This window comes from Sebastes umbrosus, chromosome 1, assembly GCF_015220745.1.
Source record: "Sebastes umbrosus isolate fSebUmb1 chromosome 1, fSebUmb1.pri, whole genome shotgun sequence".
In the NCBI taxonomy this organism is placed as follows: Eukaryota; Metazoa; Chordata; class Actinopteri; order Perciformes; family Sebastidae; genus Sebastes; species Sebastes umbrosus.
Window position 1 is genome coordinate 23308519 of NC_051269.1, and position 22948 is coordinate 23331466.

General features: G+C 39.5%; 2 protein-coding genes across 2 annotated transcripts; both read right to left on the minus strand.

Moving 5' to 3' along the window:
- Positions 1-5263: 5263 nt before the first annotated feature.
- On the minus strand, positions 5264-7072 carry LOC119496852 (nuclear factor 7, brain-like). Its single transcript, XM_037784485.1, has 2 exons — positions 6915-7072; positions 5264-6805 (listed from the first exon to the last, which is right to left on the minus strand). Exon 2 carries the CDS (start codon positions 6786-6788, stop codon positions 5400-5402), a length of 1389 nt encoding a protein of 462 aa, XP_037640413.1. The 5' UTR covers positions 6789-6805; positions 6915-7072; the 3' UTR covers positions 5264-5399.
- Positions 7073-18556: 11484 nt separating this feature from the next.
- LOC119498479 (nuclear factor 7, brain-like) lies at positions 18557-22775 on the minus strand. The gene is made up of 2 exons (XM_037787468.1): positions 22597-22775; positions 18557-22496 (listed from the first exon to the last, which is right to left on the minus strand). The coding sequence occupies exon 2, from the start codon at positions 22477-22479 to the stop codon at positions 21091-21093; it is 1389 nt and encodes a 462-aa protein (XP_037643396.1). The 5' UTR covers positions 22480-22496; positions 22597-22775; the 3' UTR covers positions 18557-21090.
- Positions 22776-22948: the final 173 nt, after the last annotated feature.

A 22948-nucleotide genomic window follows, 5' to 3' on the forward strand; every position in this document is an offset into this window, starting at 1 on the left:
CAGGAAGAAATGGCTGCTGCATACCCTTTAACAGAGGCATGAGACAGCCCTCTATCCACCAAATACTGCAAAAAGGAGAGAATAAACCCAACTGAACAGGAGAAGGGCTCTAATGTACTTTCCTGGAGTAGCGTTGGAACCCTGGCCACTATGCCTTGTAACAGGCAATGGTGGATCCGGCTCTTGCCGCCTGGATGGTCTGGACAACCTATACAGACAGTCCAGCCCTCCTCAGCTTGTCCCTCTCAGGAGCTGTGCTTGAAGAGGATGGCCCAGAGTTTGCAACGCGCCTATCACACCTCCTGAGACAGAGCCCCCCAGAACTCAGTGATGGTTCCAGGGCTGGGCCGCCGTCATCTGAGGGGGATGATGACTTATGTTTTCACTAGAGAGACAAAAACCAAAGTCATCACTAGGGGAAGTCCTGGCGGAGAGATGTTGGCGGTGGGCTTCCGCGGGATGCTGATGTACCTGAACACCGATGACATATTGTCGTCATCGGCAGATGAAGCTGGTGTCTCAGGGATGACTGAAGGCAGCGAGGACTTCAACGGCGTCGTTCTCGAGCTCCGGCTCGCTCTCATTGCAACAAAACGTCACATCGAAGCGTCAGAAGTGATCCTACCGCTGCTGGTGTCGAATTTTGGGCAGCGCTCAGAAGGCTGGTGGCTGCTGGACTTTGCTCTCTGCATGGTCTGCGCTGAGGCACTCGAAGCAGGCGTCGTAAAGATCCATCCCGGCGATCAGGCCGGGACATGACGGGCCCTGAAGAGGTTCTTGAAGCAGCAACTCTATCCGTGGAGATGAGCAGTCAGTGGGCAAATCGCCGTTCGCTGAAAAGAAAAAAGATAGCAGACGTGTGCTACCTTTATATACTGTGGGGTCCGCACATTCGGGTAGGCGCTTCCTGATTGGCTGGCTACGCTTATGCAAATTTTCAGTGGGTGAATTCATGCTGGTGATTGGAGGATTACCCATAGAGTCCAGTAGAGGCCGGCCTGTGTGAGTTAGAACCGTGGTTTTATATCAGCATCTTTAGGAAGTGGCAACCTAAGCCTATGGAGAAAAATAACACTCCGAACTTCTTATTTTTTTTGTTGGCCCAAACATCTTCTCGTTTTTAACTCTGTTTATGAGCTGCTTGGTTTTTATATAAAACACTTTAGAAATCAAATAAACATGTCTATCATTTCTAGACTAGACGAGTATATTTGATATTGACTATAGAATAAAGTAAAAAAAATGAGCTTCACCTTTATCAGCTGCACCAATAATTTTAAACCAGTAATATACTATATATTATTCTGAAATGGGCCATTCTGCATAATGAGTACTTTTGGTACTTTAAGTATATTTTGATGCTAATACTTTTGTATTTTTCCTGAAGTAAAGTTGAATAAAGGCTTTTACTTGTAACAGAGTATTTCTACAGTGTGGTATTACTACTTTTACCTAAGTAAAAGATCAGAGTACTTCCTCCACCTCTGTGAAACATAAATCCTGAATCATCACTGGTGCAGCCGAGTGGTTTTAGAAATCACATCATCAGTTAAATGGAGATCACCTGTAGTTGGTGAAGGGTGATTTAGGTATAAATGCACCTGTAACTTTTTTACAAAACCTCCAACATGAAGACAAAGAAACTCTCTGATCAGCTCTGTGAAAAGATGATTGAAAAGTCAAGTCAGTTTTATTTGTATAGTCCAATATCACAAATGACAAATTTGCCTCAGGGGGCTTTACAATCTGTACAGGATATGACACCCTCTGTCCTTTACAGTATGACCCTCTCATCGGATGAGGACAAACTTAACAAAAAAACTTTTAACAGGGAAAAGCTCTGTGAACAGATTATTGAAAAGCTCACATCAGAGGAGAAAATGTCACTGAACTTCCTTTGGAGTTAAATCCATCAATATTTAACATAATATTCAAACTAAACTCATTGTTATTTCATCATTCCAAGTTTTATTGGAGCTCATTTTCTTTTAATTACAGAATTATTTATTTTAATAATCTTTTTCAAAAGTCTGTTTTTGTTTCATGAAGGTATTTTTCTCCTTTATTGTTACTGTCTGAGGATGGAGGTGGGCGGTGACTAGTGACAACGCAGCTGTTGTGAAAAGAGACATTATGAATAAAAGAGTCATTCAGAAAAAATATGAAATAAAAACAGACTTATGAAAAAGGGATGTTTTCAGAAGAATCTTTAATGAACTAAAAGTCAGCTGTAATCTGATATACATGTTAAATAATATTAATACTAAGTAAAGACAATAAACTATATTGATCCCAGGAGGGAAATTTAGCTTTACAGCAGCACAAGAATATCAAAGAAAGACAAGAACAGTTATGAGTAGAAAAATATAGACCCATATGCAGATAATAAAACATCACATTTAGAAAGCTATTAAACCAGTGTGCATAAATGTAATGTAATGCAAAACCAATAGTGCTGTTTTCTGATTATCCAAATCAAAGTTTCATAGTAGTTACAGTATATTTGGAATGTGTTTATATATGGATTAGTATATATGCAAAATAAATTAAATTAAGCACCAGATAAAAAAATAAAACCTTATTAATAATAATAATATTGAGAATAATAATATGATTGAAGTTAAACACTTCTGGTGAAATGTTCATCAAATTATATAAATATGAATTGAACATGTAACAATTATTATACAGATATTTTAATCCTGTTCAGTTGAACACACTTTGATCAGCAGATGGCGATAAAACATCATCAAAAGAAGTCCTGCTGCAGGTTCTTCTCCTCATTACACAACATTTAAAAAGACCTCCAGACTGCAGTTTACCTGCTGAAATTAAAGATGTTAAACTAAAGTCGGTAACACGTCATTTTACAGGTCTGCAAATTTCATGGTAATTAGGAGATAATTAGCAAGTAATCTATGTGAAATTTCTTTGGAATTACTGCCAAATTACCCCAAAATGTACCTCAAAATCTATCAAAAATTACTTTATTATAAACATTATTTAATAATTATATGCTACAATAGCATATAAAGGTTAAAATAGGGCCCTTAGGCTTGAGAAGCAGCTGTGTGCTGCTCTTCATCGGAGGTGGAAAACCAAAACTAATAGAAGACACTTCTGATCAGACACAAATCTCACAATTGTGTGACTTATTGATTACACAAATGTAACCTGGTAGCTAATGTCATGATTCAGGGAGATTTTAAAGAAATTTCAAAGAAGTTATTTGCTAATTATTATCTATTTACCAGCAGACATGGAAATAAAGCATATTAATTAACTTTGTATTATTTTCCTGGAAATATATTGAATAAATTACGAGCTATTGGAAAATAGTGAAATATATTATTAAATAATGTATATAATAAAGTAATTTTCGATGAATTTTGAGGTCAATATTGGGGTAATTTGGCAGTAACTCCAACGGTTATTTGCTAATTATCACCTAATTACCATGAAATTTGCAGACCTGTAAAATGAAGTGTTACCCTAAGTAATGCCATCGCTTCACATCATTTGTGGATTATACAGTATGAAGTAAAAACAATATGTTCAAATTCAGTTCCAGGCAGTCGTTTGATATGATTCATTCAGGGAAATTAAGGAATATTAATAAAGGAGATGCTTTCATCTGATAGTCTTCAGCCTCCCTGTCTCAGCCTGTGTCCTCGAGCTTTTGCGTCACTTTTATACTGTGGTGTCAGTTATCTTTTAGTTCCAGTTTGTAGCTTTGTAAAATTTTGGTTTTGTCTAGAAGGTAACCCCCAAGTTGCGAAACTTTTGTGAGATAGTTAAGGTTAGGCCAAGGCTTATTTAAAGAGGCTGGGACACGGTCTTGAGCTATGGGGTATGACACATGTGCAGAATGAATGAATGACTGAATAATTTATTTTCATGTCTGGTCATTTACATAATCCATCTCATGGGATTATTTAGACACATTAACAAACAACAAAACAAACAAACATCACAGCATGTTAGACCACCACCATCTAACAGCACAATACACCAGCATCATCCAAACAGAAAATTAAACATCATCCAGATATAATCGCACACGTGAACCTCCCACAAATAATGCTCCAGGATACATCCCACAATGAAAACACAACAAATAAACAGTCACAGATATACAATCACAGCCGCCTAAGCACAAGACACATACACACATCCAATCATGACAAAAAAAGGCATCAGAGTCGGAGGAATTTATCTATTGTATGTTGCTTTTCTTCTCCTGTCCCATGCTTTAGAAAGAAATTCAGCAAATGCAAAAATATTATCAAAAAGATATTCAATTAAGGCTCCAGTCTCCGTACCTATCAAATCTAAAACAGGAACATGAACTTTTGTTAAATAATATTTGTCGTAAATCATGATACAAAGGACAAAATATGATAAAATGAATTTCGTTCTCAACCTCATTTAGTTCACAATATTGGCAAAGTCAGGACAGACAGGACAAACACATGTTTGATACAGTTTGGAATATGTAGAATAACCCATATCGCTCATCATTTTAGTTTTATCTATAAACCCCCCCAATGCTCTGACTCTGCTAGAACTGATGCACCACGTAAAAAAGACATACAATCATCTAAGAAAAAGCCAAGATACTTCTATTTATCTGTTAACTCAAGTTGTTTCTCACCAACGCAAAACTGAAATCTACTCCTTTCTCTACCTGGTTTTCCAAAGTGCACAATTTATGTTTTGTTTTTTTATTGATATAAAGTCTCCACTTTTTACACCATCCATCAACACATGTCAGCATTGCTTGTAAATCTTCCTCATTCTCTTAACAGTAAAATAATATCATGAGCATAAAGAAGAATGTTTACAAGTACACGGCTACATAAAACCCCTTTCCCCAGCTGCTTTATCTCTCTTGCCAGATCATTAATAAAAACAGCAAATAATGTTGGTGATAAAATATCACCTTGCTTAACACCAGAGGGCGTCGGAAACATTTCTGTATGATATTCATTCACTTTCACACAAGCAACAGGTGCCCTATATAAAGAGTTAACGGCTTGATAGGATTTTCAGCACATCTGGGGGCCAAGCAACGGGCACGGACTCCGAACAGGCACTGCAGCAGGAATCAAGATGAACAATCTAAAATGAAACATTATCGATAAAAAAGAAAAGGCTAAACAAACCAAACATGAAGATCAGAAACTAAATGAAATAATTTTACATATAAAAAGGTTGACAATAAAAAAAAAACAACTAAACAACAACAAAAAGAAAACTATGAAAAAAACATTAAGTGAAACAAAATAAAGATCTCTTTGGAATAATGAGTCAGCAGGAGGACAGGTGCAGGTTAAGAGGTTAAATTCAGTGACTTTCCCATTAAGAAAACAACAACATGATGAATATAATCATCCTCTTTAACTGCTCTGTTCCACTGTCACACAGACCTTCAGTGGTAATATATTCAGTTCATCAGCAGAGCCAATGAATGGAAACAGCTTCTCAGTGAAAGTGTGTTTGAAGGTGTGTATGTGTGTGTAAGTATCAGGATCAGAGAACGACAGCTTTCCTCTGTTCCAGTCCAGATTCACTCTGATCCTCTGGAGCTTCTTCTTGACTCTGAGATCAGTGACTGGAGCTGGTGGTGACCGTGCTGAGTATTTACCTTCATCGAACCCTATTCTCCATAATCCAGTCTGTATGAGTTCCTTCCTCTGGACAGACTCTGCTAACACACCCAGATACCAGAATGTACTGTCTCCAACCTTGACATACCAGCTGTGAGTCCCAGAGTTAAAGCCCTCAGAGCCCAGGACAGACCACTGGATATCAAACCTCTCTGGATTATCAGGAAGCTGCTGTTTCTCTCCTGGTCTCACACTGGTCAGATCTTCAGACAGGATGAGATTTGGACCAGCAGTGTTTGGATCCAGAATCAGAGGAGTGAAGGAGACCATCTCCTTCATCTTGTTCCAGATGTTGAAGGTCAGGTTGCCCAGGTGTTTGGCCTCGTCTATCAGAGGTCCTGAGAGTAGCTGTGGATCCTCCAGCAGGGGGCGCTGCTGGACTCTTTCCACTGCAGCCTTGTAGTTGTGCAGGAATGAGACGTCTTCAGCTCTCAGCTCCTCCTCTGTGGCTCTGATTGTGTCTGAAAGAGCTGCTATCTCTCTGCTCAGAGTCTCCATCTTCTCCTTCATCATCTGACTCTTCTGCTCCTCTTCCTCCCTCAGTGCAGAGATCCTGGCCTCCTCTTCCTCTTCTAGAAACTGGTGAAGCTTCTTAAACTGCTCCTTAATCTGCCTCTCTGTGCGTCGGGCCTGGACCTTCATGTGTTCTGCTGTTTGATCAGACTTCACTTTAACTTGTTCAAAAACCTTTAACTTCTCCTTTAAGGGCTCCAGAGTTTCCTGAAGTTCCTTCTTGTGTTGTCGTGCAGCTTCATCGATGGGTCTGAATCTGTGGTTGGTGTGTTTTTCTGAATCTCTGCAGACGACACACACTGGCTGCTGATGGTCCAGACAGAAGAGTTTGAGTTTCTCAGAGTGCAGACTGCAGAGAGCCTCTGAAGCTCTCTGATCTCTCTCTTGTAAGAAGGACTCACACAGGTTCTTTAAGGCCAGGTTTAAAGGTGGTTGTGGCTTTGAAGATCTTCTCTTACAAATTGGACACTCACGTGTTGGTTTCTCTCTCCACCAGCTCTTCAGACAGTCTTTACAGAAGCTGTGGCTACATGACAGGACAACAGGATCTCTAAAGACGTCATGACAGACCGGACAGCAGAGATCCTCCTCTGATCTGGAAGCCATTTAGTCTCTGAGTGAAGCTGAAAACACAGCAGACAGAAAGTACAGTCAGTCATGGCTCCCCTCCCTCCTCTACTAGCTTCACTGACATTGACTTTCACTTTGAGTCGTGTTTTTAGTCAAACTCACCTTCAGTGTGTGGAGCGTCAGCAGGTTGAAGCAGCAGTGTTGTAGTTTTCCACTTTTCTCTCCTGTAGATGAACTCACTCAGATGAAGTTGTTAGTTTGTTCTGAAGGTGAATCTGATCGTCTGGTTTTCAGTCTGTGTGACTCTCTTTAATGAGGATGAATAATAAACTGTTTCCTGATTTGTTTTAGGTGAATCTGGTGAGGGGTAGAGCTTTGTCACACTTCCTCTGCTGAATGCTGTTGCTTCACATGTAACACAGGAGTGTGTTTCATTGCTGGATATGTAGACAGGTTGTTGCAATGTTTATGTTCAAAAGACGTTTAGTAGGTTGACTCTAGTGGAGGAGGTAAAATTTAATTTAGTAAAATCTGGTTATATATATAATATTCTGGGAACAGGGGACCATGGATTAAAACGGAAGGAGGTAACGTGGAATATTGTTGGAAAGGGGTAATAGCGATGTCAAAATACCAGTTGATACCAACACCTGTGAAATTTCACGATTCTCAATACAAATTTGAAAGCGCAGTAAAAAACAGTGAATAGAGCCTGAACGCATCATAATGTAATCAATGGCACCTCCGGTGTTGACAGAGGCAGGACGAAAGATAGTTAACGTTAGCTGTTAGCAGCCGGTACGCAGCACAGTCCTGCAGCTAACAGCTAACGTTAACTAGCTCTCCTCCCGATTTCAACACATATTTGTTATTCACAATGTAGCATTATCAGAGAAAAAATAGGGTGCGTCCCCTGGACGCCTCGCTAGTGATACATACAGTATGTCCACACATAGGCCTATGTCCTCGACACTCACCCCACTGAACAAGGTCGCCGACACTGCCTCGCTATGTGTAGAGTGTGCGCAGACCACAATGGGAGGATCTCTTCCCGCCTAGGCTTGGGAGATGTACTCACAAAGCCATCCAGCCAGGCGTTTCTTGGATAGGGCTTTACCGGCCACATTATCCCAGAAGCATTGGCTATCGCATCGCATTTCCTCCAGTGCACCAGCTCTAGGTCGGCTTGGAAAGGCCCGTGGTGACGGTGGCTTGCGGCACCAACCGTTAGTTCCCACGCCCGGACCTCAGCGCTTCCCGGGGCCGTGGAGTGCTCGTTGCACTGTGCGCCCTCTCTCTCTGCGGGAAGGAACGGGGCTACTGGCGTGACTGTTAACCGGGATGGACTGTCCTCAGTGCGTCAAGGGTCTACGGGGATGTCGGCTACCCACCGGTCTTGACACACAGACCCTGTCTCATTTACCATCCTTTGTGGGTGGGACTTTTTGTCGTGTCATCACCCATAAACAACTGATGTGTTTATGACTATTAACTAGCCCATTCCTTTTGCTCTCAAAGTGTACCAGATTGATGCATTTAACTTTAAAATGTAAAAAAAATTCTTCTGGGGGAGCATGCCCCCATACCTCCCTAGAGGGACTGAGGTCCACCCACTACAGTCTCACAAAATTCTGTGGGAAACACTGTATTACGTCATCCAAATCTGGGTGTCAAGTTGTTTGCACTTTTTCTGGATAAAAAAACACTATAACGTTTACATTTCTCAACCGATTTATGATCTACGAGGAGTAGAAAAAGAAAGTTTTGTCTCTACTAACTTAAAATCTCGATACTAGGCTACAATCGCTGCTAGATGCTTGAAAAAGGGTGTATCAACGTTCGCTAAGCAACGTTACATGAACTGAATTACTTACATGGTGGAAAATAATTAATTTGTCATAAGGAATTGAAAAACTCACGTGTCATTTATGGCTTTGGCTTATTTTCCTTTGTTAATACTTGTAGAGATGTCCCAATATAATGTAATATACTGTAATATAATAGAATAGAACATAACATATTAGCGCACCTAAAGTAACTTAAGATATTGTTGAATAAAAATGGTTCGCTAAATATTGCTGAGAAATAACGTTGCTGTTCCAAAACCCAAGACATTACTTCAGCTTTATAGTTTTTGATATTAGACACATATTCTATTGTTAATTTCAAATTTTAAACACAATATTACGTTAGATATTAAGATCTATAAGCTATCATTGGCTTTTGTCGAGGATTAGCTAACAATAACAAACGCTAGCTAGCTCTTATCTGATGACCTACAGAAGCAAATGTTTTGTAAATAAACTCGGAAAAAAAGGTTTGGAAACTTGTGTTTGGTGGATTATTTCTCTGTTTTTACAATGCTAATTGTCATTGTATTTTACATCGTTGGAAAGCCTGTTTATTTACCTTCACAATGATGTCCAACTTGTAAGGATCATGCATTTGTGGGATGAGCAGCACAGCTGATTATGTGGGTAGCGCCCAAGAAAAATTTGTCAAAATGCTCTGCCAATGGTAAACAGTGTATTCTCCTGTTGGTATTGACTCTTGTTTTGAGTTGTTTGGTGGATTGGATGATTGAACTCTCTATCAGTAACAAGGACCAAACAGAGAAATAATCCATAAATTGTAATGTTGATGATGTGAAAAATTCTTAAAGGAAAATGTGTGATGAGAGTACATCTTTTTAATAGCATATCAACACAGACTGGCCAGTGATCCATGAACCGAGACCAGTAATGTAAAAAAAATAACCGCTTCAATCCCTGAGGACCTACATTAGCATTAGTGACGGTTGCGTCCAGTTACACGTTGTAATGTTGTAGCTCCTTCAAACAATGTATAACGAAGATGCACATCAGAGGGGATACATAATGCCGACTGAAAAACAAGTAGGTATACGCCATATAGCCTACCTGCATATTCCTGCGTATACCTGCGTATACCTACCTACTGCCTAGATGACAAGCATTACCTAAAACTAGCTAGCCATATCCTACGGTCACCATAGATTACTTTACAAGAATCTTGAAACACCACCACACAAACTAAAGACCTTTGCACAGCCAAGTCCATATTTTTTGTCCAAAATGTTATCACACGTTTAAAAATAAATACAACCTCACGTTGTGTCAATCACGATTACACACCGACTCCGTCATTGAAGTTTCTGGAACAGGTTTGATTTTCTGCATTTTTTCACATCTGTCAAAAGGTAAAAGAGAGTTGTTTGACCACTCCGTGCAACCGTCATCATCCCAAATGACATGATCAACATTAACTTTGTCTCTCAGCATAAAGCCCTTTACGATAAAGAAATAAAAGAATACAGAGATGCAGAATTTAAAGATAGATTGTGGCAGGTGATTGCAGAACAGCTTGGAATCGGGCATGGTTGCGAAACAAAGATGCACGAAAGATTAGACGGTGTTGATTGTTCCCTGGGCAGCTAAACGATAGCATCTTGCTAATGTCATTGTTATGTTGTGTTTTTGTGCCCTCTACTCTGTCTCCTCAAGTGCCGCCCTCCTCCCCAGTGCAGCTGCAGTCCATGGAAGCATGGGGAGCTGATCAGCAATCAGGGCAGAGTATAAGAGAGCTGGAGAACGGAGCAGAAGTTGCTAGTGGACCAAACGGCAGTATTCAATACTGTGTGTGGTGGTTGACGTTGTGGTTGGCGGGTGTGTCGGAGTCGGCAGTGGTTTATTGTGGAGAGATTATTGCTATATTTTTGGGAAGTAGTATTAAATTGTTTACTCCCTGATTGCTCGCTGTCTCTGTGGAGCAGTAGATTTAAGTTAAGTACTTCTGGGTTGTTGGTCGCTGCATTTGTTAAGCAGTAGCTTTAATTGGAGTGTTTTAATATTGGTTACTGCCATATTTATTTAGTTGTGTACTAATACCTCCCGCTTTCTGTTTGAAAGTATAGTTTTCATTTGGTGTTTGTACATTTTCTTTATCATATGTGTTTTTGTTAATAAATTGTATGATTATTGTTCACACAATCTTGTTGCCAGTCCTCTCATTCCCGGGTTTACAAATTTATTGTGTTACTCCCTCCATCCCTTGGACCTTAAACGAAGGGTAACGTGTAACAGCCCCATTTGGGACTATAGTGCTATCCGTTGCACCCACACAATTAATTCAGTTTTGTCTCGTATTGTGAATTTTTGCAACAAATAGAATAATAAAACACATCGGACTCAGTGTGCAAGGTTTCTGTGCGTAACGATTTTTATTGGATGACGGATTTTTAAAAAATGCATACAAAAAAGATGGACTTGGTGTGCAAAGACCTTAACCTAAATCTATAGCTAATGCGTAGCTACATACAGGGATGTACTGGGATTGAAATTCAGCCCAGGACTTTGAGATGGAGAGGCCTTTGAGGCTGAAATTTTAACACAAATACAGTTTTTGTGGTATAAAGAGAGTCTGATGATACCGAAGACCTTCAAGACACTTGAGGATTTCTTGCTGGTACCTGCCTCAGTTTGTATAAGCACGTCACCACTGCATTGAATCAAAACAAGACCGGCCAGGCAAGGTGAGCTGGAACTAGTCACAGTTCATCATGTTCACGATGAAAATGACTGAGCCATTCAGATTTCAACAAAAACGAGGATTGGTCCAAATTGGGAGGGGCTGTTCGTTCTGGGAATATAAGAGCAGAGCGCCATCGACAGGCAGTGATGTGTCATTAAAATGGGTCTGGGTCTAAAGACTGCTGGTCATCACCGCCCCAGTTCTCCTGCTACTGCCCAAATGCAAGATACAAGATACAAACTGAAAACCCATCTCATCAATAAACTGATAAAACTCTGCCTCAAACACAAGCTTTCTATTTCAACAACATATAGTTTAAGTTTCATTCACAAGCCCAACAGAAAATGAGCTTCACCTTTACCAGCTGCAACATTAAAGTGATGAATACATGAATTAATCATTAATTATAACCTAATAATATAATATAGTGCTTTTACTTTTGGTACTTTAAGTATATTTTGATGCTAATACTTTTGTACTTGGGTGAAATTTTAAACGCTGGACTTAAAGTATTCCACTTTGGTATTTCCATCAGAGTACTTCTTCCACCTCTGTGAAACATAAATCCTGAATCATCACTGGTGCAGCCGAGTGGTTTTAGAAATCACATCATTAGTTAAATGGAGATCACCTGTGGTTGGTGAAAGGTGATTGTGGTGTAAATGCACCTGTAACGTTATCGGGACAAAACCTCCAACATGAAGACAAAGAAACTCTCTGATCAGCTCTGTGAAAAGATGATTGAAAACGTCAGAGGAGAAAAAGCCCTTTTCAAAAGCCTGTTTTTGTTTCATGATGGTATTTATTTTTTTTCCTTTATTATAATTGGCTGAGGATGGAGGGTGACAACGCAGCTGTTGTGAAAAGAGACATTATGAATAAAAGTGTCATTTGGAAAATTTGTGAAATAAAAACAGTCATGAAAATGGATATTTTCAGAAGAATCTTCTGCTGTATTTATTATAGAGATAGTTTAATCCTGTTCAGTTGAACCCACTTTGATCAGCAGATGGCGCTAAAACATCAGTAAAAGAAGTCCTGCTGCAGGTTCTTCTCCTCATTAAGCCGTGGGCACACTGCCCGCATGAGGCTCGCCTGATGGCAGCGTCGCGTCGTGGCTGCGTGATGCCCACCTAGGGTGTTCAAATAGATTACATTTAGTGACTATTTCACAAACTGCCGTGAGACTGTGTTGCGACTGCAGGGGTCTGGGATTGAAACACCTACCTTCCGAATAGTGAACGACCGCTCTACCTCCAGAGGTATATAATAGCCTTATTGTGCTTAGTAATGGTACCCGTAAAATCGCATGTGGCCTAAGCCTGGCCCACCCCCCCATTTGAAATGGTCTAGAAGCGCCACTGATTCAGCTGCTTGATAAAACTGTCCCTTATCTTTCATTGAGTCATAGACATTTATTCTGATGAATCCCAACCCTTATGATTCAGTTCCTGTTACTCACACTGGTCATTTCACCCCATGTCTCGCTACCTTCACTCCTTTCTTTTCATTTTATGTAAGCCTCCCTTGTGCTCAGTCTCATATCTCTCTCACACATTTTGTTTTCTAAATATGTAAAGTTTAGTAGGTAAAATCCCCATCTGACTGATCAGTTTCACACTCATATGAACATTTACTTTTGCCTGTGTGGTTTTTGGCTCGTGGCCTTTGGGGCTTCCTCATAGTCATGGGGTGATGTAGCTGGGTTTCACTTCTCTGTTTCTCATCTCTGTGGTATCATGGGACTTTTCGAAATGTAATTTAAGATATGTGTGTGCACTCCGGCCCAAACCCACACACTTTCACTTGGACTTTGCCTTTAGGTCTTTCTCTGTCAGGGTTAAGTGGTATTTTCTTTTATACCATTCTTAAATTATTTGTTTTTCCCTGTCAGCTTTCACATGGAAGTCACTCAGGGTTGCCAACCGTTGTGTAAAATAAGGAATCATCCCGTAATTGGAAACTAAAAGACTGGTTCCGTATTGAACTGATAAGGGATGTACTTTGTTCTGTATTTTTGAGAATTATGCAGTGCAAATCTTTGGGAGAGAAATATTCAACTCAGTCTCACGGCAGTTTGTGAATAGTCACGAAATCTAATCTATTTCATTCATGGACATAGACATGAATTTCCCTTTTCTTTCGTGACGCTCAGCACGACTTTCAACAATGTATTTTTAGTGCGTTTTCCTATGAATGTCCAGCATCAAGTGACGCATGTGTCAATTTCAAAATAAAAGTACTGAGGTTTAGGAAAAGATTGACTTGGTAAGACTTAGGCAACAAACTACTTAGTTTAGGAAAAGATCGACTTAGTTATAGGTTTAGGCAAAAAAAACTACTTATTTAGCTTTAGGAAAAGAACGCGGTTTGGGTTCAAATAACTCCAGAGGTACTGTAACTTAAGTACAGAATCAACTTTGATAAATCAACTTTGACTTGTGGTTTCACACGAAAAACGAATACCAGTCTCCTGGAAGAAAGTCCTGTGTTTTTTGACACACCCATCCACCCCGACCTCCTCCGTATGCGGCGTTCGTCGCTCTCTACTTCCCATTTCAGGATTACATGGATTACATACAAATTGATTTTGTGATTTCATTCAATTTCGTGACTACTTCACAAACTGCTGTACGACTGGGCTGAAAGTACACATGACATGCCAAAACTAAGAAGGGCATCCTTATTGCATGCTAAATGCCTTGCGAATTATTGTGTCGTGGCCTTTTCATATTCAACCGGGCTGCATAAACACACACCTGACTTTTCATTCGTACGTGAGCAGTGATTTTACATGTCCCCTGGAAATATTGAGCCCGTTCTCATTCCCAGGGCGTCAAATACCGACACTTTTTCATGGCCGTCGGTGGTCAATACTGACGCACATGGCACCCTTTAGCTTCGGTATGAAACACACCAACTTTCCATTAACTACAATGTAAACCCATCCGCGTCAATATTAAACGCTTAGGGAAAGTGCTGTGGTGACGTAGTTTAGAGAGCGGAAGAGACACACCAGGCGGGAGCGAGGTGAGGTGGATGGGTCCAACATATACAAAGCTTTCATCTAGGAGACCGCTGTTCATGTCCCGTTTGTTAATTTCACTTTCACGTTACAATCAGCTGTTCTTTCTGTCCCGTGTTCACAACGTTCAGTCACATTTTCGCTGTACAAACGTAGTAGTTTTAATCCCATCCAAGTAGTTTTTTTCCTAAACCTAACTATAGTTGTTTTGTTGCCTGAACCTAAGCACGTGTTTTTAATTCACAACATTAAATGCGTGTTTACTGTGACCGAAAATTGGCGCCGAGGGGTCTGACAAAATGTCAGTATGAGACGAGTTGGGATGAGAACGCGTTGAAATATTACACAATCCAGACATCTCCTTCTCTCACACACACAGGCTCCTGGTTTTCCCTCCTTCTCCACCTGAACAGGGAATTTACCTGCGTTATCTCGTTTTGGCAGCTGCTAATCTGATCGGACTGCAGAGTGAGAACAAGTGGAGCTGCCAGCTCCTGTCGCCTCTCTCTGACTTCTTATTGGAAGGACAAGATGGCTGACATAAATTTTGGATATTGCCATAAGAAATGTGGAAAACTTGATTTGGAAAGCAGCTTTATAACTGATGTGGACTTTTTGCATGCTGATGGCTTTAGACTATCTATATGATATCATGTAAGTAGCCATCAAGTGTAGGCCTGTAGAGAGGCGAAGTCCCTCACCTTCCGGTGGACCACCGGGGACCTTATTACGGAAGCAATTTGTACATAAGAGACAAATCTTTTTTGATCCCGTTTGAATTGCGCCATGAATCACACATATGATGTTTGTCAATTTAAAACATAGTTTTGCAGAAAGTCGTTTGTCATAAAACTGTTGAAGTTGAAAACTGTGAAAATACGTAAAGACACACCCAAAAGGCGCTTAAATGACGTCTCTCTATGAAGCTACGATGCCTGTGTTCAACATGTTCTCATCCCAACTTGTCATATGCTGACACTTTGTCAGACCCCTCGACATCACTTTTTAGTCGCAGTAAACTCGTGCTTAACGTTGTGAATTAATCAAAAACACTTGCCCGCCCTGTGTGTCTCTTTCGCTCTTTAAACTACATTACCTCAGCACTTTCCCTAAGCGTGTACTGTTACCGTGGATGGGTTTACATTGTAGTTAATGGAGAGCCCGTTGCGTCTCATACTGACACTAAAGGGTGCCTTGTGCGTCGTTATTGAACGCCAACGGCCATGACAGAGCATGGGTCTTGCTTGTTCTTTTGCTTCCCGGCTGATAAAAAGACGAGGAGTCGCTGGATAAAACACATCAGGTCACATACGTTACATTTGTGCGTGGAACATAGATAAGTTAGCTATCTAGTGTTGGTGACGCATCAGGTCCATGCACAGATAGACCCCAGGTGGTGCTCAAGCATTTGCCCCAAAGAATGTATATTGCCAAGACGTGAAAGTCAATTGTTCGTCCCATTGCAATATCAGTGCCCAGCAACAAAGCTACGCTTCCGCCATTTCGGACTGAAAGTGACTACCGGACACCAGTAAAACATCTGCCTAAAAAGTGCCTTACAAAAGTAAAACAAAATTATTTTTATTCTATTGTCATATTCTAAACACGTTCTCAATGAAAAGCGTGTTGTAATACCTGACAACTGCATTAGAGTTCTGGTGGTCAGCCCTGAGTGACACAAGTTACAATAGAGGAGAAATTGCAAAGCGTACACTATATCTTGACATCACAATTCATAGTTAATCTGAAAAGTAAACGACAATTTCTCAATTGATTAAGACATGTACTTTGCAGGTAAATAAGGTGCGAGAGTGCAGAAAAAACACCCCAGACCCTCCTACACAGGTCTAGGCTAAGCCCCAATGTTTATATTTACTTGTATCATCTATTGAGTATTAAACATATGTATGGTTTTATGGATATTGAAACAAATATGTAAGTAAGTACGGGTGCCCTTTTTTTCACTTGAGCACCTGCCCCCAAAACTAAATGATTCTACGCAAACTGAGACTTTCTTGACTTGCAAAATTATCTTTTTTGATTGACAAACATAATATGTGTGATTCATGGCGCAATTCTCTCACCACTGACTACCGTGCATATTTTTTTCCAAATTAAGGTCCCATGGGGGACGCCGGAAGGGGAGGGACTTTCACCTATATATTTAAGACCAAATTTACATGCATGGTTCTTGTTTTAAAACGAGTCAGCTGAGAACATTAAAACGTCAGCCGGAGACAACGTTTTCAACCAACTGCTCCATGGCCTGTTCCTGAAACCTAAACCACAACTCATCCTTTGTAAATGTTTCTTATATAACACTGTGTGACTGGCGAAAGTCCTTTGCTTCTGTTCATCTGACTTGAGCAGGTGTGACCAACCAGGTGAGGGAAACAAAGCAAAGCTGGAAACTCCTACTTCCTCTTTGAAGTACAAACAATACAGCGACAATATTTACAACGCAGCTGTTGTAAAAAGAGACATTATGAATAAAAGTGTCATTCAGAAAAAAATATGAAATAAAAAACAGACTTATGAAAAAGGGATGTTTTCAGAAGAATCTTTAATGAACTAAAATCAGCTGTAATCTGATATGCATGTTAAATAATATCAATACAAAGTAAAGACAATAAACTATATTGATCCCAGGAGGGAAATTTAGCTTTACAGCAGCACGAGAATATCAAAGGAAGACAAGAACAGTTATGAGTAGAAACATATAGACCCATATGCAGATAATAAAACATCACATTTAGAAAGCTATTAAATCAGTATGCATAAATGTAATGTAATGCAAAACCAATAGTGCTGTTCTCTGATTATCCAAATCAAAGTTTCATAGTAGTTACAGTATATTTGGAATGTGTTTATATATGGATTAGTATATATGCAAAATAAATTAAATTAAGCACCAGATAAAAAAATAAAACCTTATTAATAATAATAATATTGAGAATAATAATATGATTGAAGTTAAACACTTGTGGTGAAATGTTCATCAAATTATATAAATATGAATTGAACATGTAACAATTATTATACAGATATTTTAATCCTGTTCAGTTGAACACACTTTGATCAGCAGATGGCGATAAAACATCATCAAAAGAAGTCCTGCTGCAGGTTCTTCTCCTCATTACACAACATTTAAAAAGACCTCCAGACTGCAGTTTACCTGCTGAAATTAAAGATGTTAAACTAAAGTCGGTAACACGTCATTTTACAGGTCTGCAAATTTCATGGTAATTAGGTGATAATTAGCAAGTAACCTATTTGAAATTTCTTTTCAATTACTGCCAAATTAAACCAAAATTTACCTATAATTTGATAAAATTTACTTTATTATAAACATTATTTAATAATTATATACTAAAATAGAATATAATGGTTAAAATAGGGCCCTTAGGCTTGAGAAGCGGCTGTGTGCTGCTCTTCATCGGAGGTGGAAAACCAAAACTAATAGAAGACACTTCTGATCAGACACAAATCTCACCATTGTGTGACTTATTGATTACACAAATGTAACCTGGTAGCTAATGTAATGATTCAGGGAGTTTTTTAAAGAAATTTCAAAGAAGTTATTTGCTAATTATTATCTATTTATCAGCAGACATGGAAATAAAGCATATCAATTAACTTTGTATTCTTTTCCTGGAAATATATTAAATAAGTTACGAGCTATTGGGAAATAGTGGAATATAATTATTAAATAATGTTTATAATAAAGTAATTTTCGATGAATTTTGAGGTAAATATTGGGGTAATTTGGCAGTAATTCCAAAGGTTATTTGCTAATTATCACCTAATTACCATGAAATTTGCAGACCTGTAAAATTAGATTTTACCCTAAAGTCATGCCATCGCTTCTCATCATTTGTGGATTATACAGTATGAAGTAAAACAATATATTCCAATTCAGTTCCAGTCAGTCGTTGGAAATAAGGAATATTAATAAAGAAGATGCTTTCATCTGATAGTCTTCAGCCTCCCTGTCTCAGCCTGTGTCTCGAGATTTTGCGTCACTTTTATACTGTGGTGTCAGTTATCTTTTAGTTCCAGTTTGTAGCTTTGTAAAATTTTGGTTGTGTCTAGCAGGTAACCCCCAAGTTGTAAAACTCTTGAAAGATAGTTAAGGATAGGCCAAGGCTTATTTAAAGAGGCTGGGACACGGTCTTGAGCTATGGGGTATGACACATGTGCAGTGTTAGATATGAATGAGTGGATGAATGAATGAATGAATGAATGATTTATTTTCATGTCTCATCATTTACATAACCCATCCCTCATGGGATTAATCAGACACATTAACAAACAACAAAACAAACAAACATCCCAGCATGTTAGACCACCATCATCTAACAGCACAATACACCAGCATCATCCAAACAGAAAATTAAACATCATCCAGACATAATCACACACGTGAACCTCCCACAAATAATGCTCCAGGATACATCCCACAATGAAAACATAACAAATAACGAGTCACAGATATACAATCACAGCCCCCTAAGCACAAGACACATACAAACATCCAATCATGACAAAAAAAGGCATCAGAGTCGGAAGAATTTATCTATTGTATGTTGCTTTTCTTCTCCTGTCCCATACTTTAGATAGAAATTCAGCAAATGCAAAAACATTATAAAAAATATATTCAGTTAAGACTCCAGTCTCCATACCTATCAAATCTAAACCAGGAACATGAACTTTTTTAAATAATATTTGTCGTAAATCATGATACAAAGGACAAAATAAAATGAAATTAATTTGAACCTCATTTAGTTCACAATATTGGCAAAGTCAGGACAGACAGGACAAACACATGTTTGGTACAGTTTGGAATATGTAGAATAACCCATATCGCTCATCATTTTAGTTTTACCTAAACCCCCCAATGCTCTACTTGCTGAGTCTGCTAGAACTGATGCACCATGTAAACAAGACATACTATCATCTAAAGAAAGCCAAGATACTTCTATTTATCTGTAAACTCAAGTTGTTTCTCACCAACGCAAAACTGAAAACTACTCCTTTCTCTACCTGGTTTTCCAAAATGTATAATTTGTGGGGGTTTTTCATCGATATAAAGTCTCCACTTTTTACACCATCCATCAACACATGTCAGCATTGCTTGTAAATCTTCCTCATTCTCTTAACAGTAAAATAATATCATGAGCATAAAGAAGAATGTTTACAAGTACACGGCCACATAAAACCCCTTTCCCCAGCTGCTTTATCTCTCTTGCCAGATCATTAATAAAAACAGCAAATAATGTTGGTGATAAAATATCACCTTGCTTAACACCAGAGGGCGTCGGAAACCATTCTGTATGATAGTCATTGACTTTCACACAAGCAACAGGTGCCCTATATAAAGAGTTAATGGCTTGATAGAATTTTCCATTAACCCCTATTTGGTAAAGCTTAAATTTTAGGAGATCATGATCAACAAAATCAAACAGTGTAACTGGAGCTGTAGTAATTTGTTGCTGTTGGCTCAATTTCGGCGAGTGCAGACCAGATTTTACTGCATGTGTTGAACCCCAATGATATGACGCGATGATGACGCGTGACATCTCCTTTTTTCTCCCCCTTGGGTTAGGCATTGACCTTGAATGGTTAAGGTCAGGAAAGGTCATCTGGCAGCGAGTCTCGTGAGAGTTTGCGCGACTCGGGGGCTTCTAGACACGACCGTCTTGTAAAAGCTGTTCTCTTAACTTTGTTAACATTTCACCACTAAAGCATCCTTCACAGTTCATTATGATTGATCAGTTCTGTCGGTCCACCACTTTGGTCCAGACTAAAATATCTAAAAAACTATTAAATGGATGGACATGAAATGTTCTAGAAACGTTCATGTTCCCCTCAGGAGGAATTGTAATAACTATAATAACTGACTTTTCATCTAGCTCCATCATCAGGTCAACATTTCAATTTGTCCCGAGACATTGGTGTAAACACTTGCAGAACTAATTACATTCCCATCAGCCGTTGTAAATGGAGATGTTACTTTCACTTACTGGTGATTTGGAACCTTTCAAATTTTTTTTATTTTATTTTTGTTGGGATTTATTTGTGACAAATTAGTTTTTGTTTTCAGTGTAAGTTTATGTCTATCTCTTCGTATGTAGTCATTTCACTTATTCTCTGATCTTTATATTTGTTTTCCCGGTCTTAAATCACCAACATTACATAGAGTCTGAAGCTAAACTGATAAGTCCACCTTAAAACTGACATGTCCACCTTAAATAGAACGACTACTCCTCCGACTAAACTGCGTTTTCTTTCAGTCATCTTGTCTTCATGACATCAAATAGAAACTTCTACATATATTTTGGATAATTTAATTTCTATTTTGTACATATTCTAAAAATTTCATGCAATTAAATATTGATTTTAATGTACTGCAAGCAGCACATATGGGGGCCAAGCAACGGGCACGCGCTCAAAACAGGCAATGCAACAGGAATCAAGATGAACAATCTAAAATGAAACATTATCTTTAAGAAAGAAAAGGCTAAACAAACCAAGCATTAAGATCAGAAACTAAATGAAATAATTTTACATATAAAAAGGTTGACAATTGAAAAAAAACAACTAAACAACAACAAAAATAAAACTATGAAAAAAAACATTAAGTGAAACAAAATAAAGATCTCTTTGGAATAATGAGTCAGCAGGAGGACAGGTGCAGGTTAAGAGGTTAAATTCAGTGACTTTCCCATTAAGAAACAAACAACATGATGAATATAATCATCCTCTTTAACTGCTCTGTTCCACTGTCACACAGACCTTCAGTGGTAATATATTCAGTTTATCATCAGTGCTAATGAATGGAAACAGCTTCTCAGTGAAAGTGTGTGTGAAGGTGTGTATGTGTGTGTTAGTATCAAGATCAGAGAACGACAGCTTTCCTCTGTTCCAGTCCAGATCCACTCTGATCCTCTGGAGCTTCTTCTGGACTCTGAGATCAGTGACTGGAGCTGATGGTGACCGTGCTGAGTATTTACCTTCATAGAACCGTATTCTCCATAATCCAGACTGTTTCAGTCCCTTCCTCTGGACAGACTCTGCTAACACACCCAGAAACCAGTATGTACTGTCTCCAACCTCGACATCCCAGCTGTGAGTCCCAGAGTTAAAGCCCTCAGAGCCCAGGACAGACCACTGGATATCAAACCTCTCTGGATTATCAGGAAGCTGCTGTTTCTCTCCTCGTCTCACACTGGTCAGATCTTCAGACAGGATGAGTTTTGGATGAGCAGTGTTTGGATCCAGAATCAGAGGAGTGAAGGAGACCATCTCCTTCATCTTGTTCCAGATGTTGAAGGTCAGGTTGCCCATGTGTTTGGCCTCGTCTATCAGAGCTCCTGAGAGCAGCTGTGGATCCTCCAGCAGGGGGCGCTGCTGGACTCTTTCCATTGCAGCCTTGTAGTTGTGCAGGAATGAGACGTCTTCAGCTCTCATCTCCTCCTCTGTGGCTCTGATTGTGTCTGAAAGAGCTGCTATCTCTCTGCTCAGAGCCTCCATCTTCTCCTTCATCATCTGACTCTTCTGCTCCTCTTCCTCCCTCAGTGCAGAGATCCTGGCCTCCTCTTCCTCTTCTAGAAACTGGTGAAGCTTCTTAAACTGCTCCTTAATCTGCCTCTCTGTGCGTCGGGCCTGGACCTTCATGTGTTCTGCTGTTTGATCAGACTTCACTTTAACTTGTTCAAAAACCTTTAACTTCTCCTTTAAGGGCTCCAGAGTTTCCTGAAGTTCCTTCTTGTGTCGTCGTGCAGCTTCATCGATGGGTCTGATTCTGTGGTTGGTGTGTTTTTCTGAATCTCTGCAGATGTGACACACTGGCTGCTGATGGTCCAGACAGAAGAGTTTGAGTTTCTCAGAGTGCAGACTGCAGAGAGCCTCTGAAGCTCTCTGATCTCTCTCCTGTAAGAAGGTCTCACACAGGTTCTTTAACACCCGGTTTAAAGGCGGTTTTGACTTTGAAGATATTGTTTTACAAACTGGACATTCGCGTGTCTGCTTCTCTCTCCACCATCTCTTCAGACAGTCTTTACAGAAGCTGTGGCTACATGACAGAAGAACAGGATCTCTAAAGACGTCATGACAGACCGGACAGCAGAGATCCTCCTCTGATCTGGAAGCCATTTAGTCTCTGAGTGAAGCTGAAAACACAGCAGACAGAAAGTACAGTCAGTCATGGCTCCCCTCCCTCCTCTACTAGCTTCACTGACATTTACTTTCATGTTGAGAAGTCAAACTCACCTTCAGTGTGTGGAGCGTCAGCAGGTTGAAGCAGCAGTGTTGTAGTTTTCCACTTTTCTGTCCTTTAGATGAACTCACTCAGATGAAGTTGTTAGTTTGTTCTGAAGGTGAATCTGATCGTCTGGTTTTCAGTCTGTGTGACTCTCTTTAATGAGGAAGAATAACAAACTGTTTCCTGATTTGTCTGGTTTATCAGGTGAGTCTGGTGAGGGGTGGAGCGTTGTCACATCTCCTCTGCTAAATGTTGTTGATTCACATGTAACACATGGGTGTGTTTCATTCCAAAGTTCTGATCTATTACTGGAAGCCGAAACTGATAGTGAGCATCAGGCTGATGCAACATGTTAATGTT

Bases quoted from the DNA above. Each gene is read 5' to 3' on its own strand.
- LOC119496852 (XM_037784485.1), bottom strand. From the start codon at position 6,788: ATGGCTTCCAGATCAGAGGAGGATCTCTGCTGTCCGGTCTGTCATGAC.
- LOC119498479 (XM_037787468.1), bottom strand. From the start codon at position 22,479: ATGGCTTCCAGATCAGAGGAGGATCTCTGCTGTCCGGTCTGTCATGAC.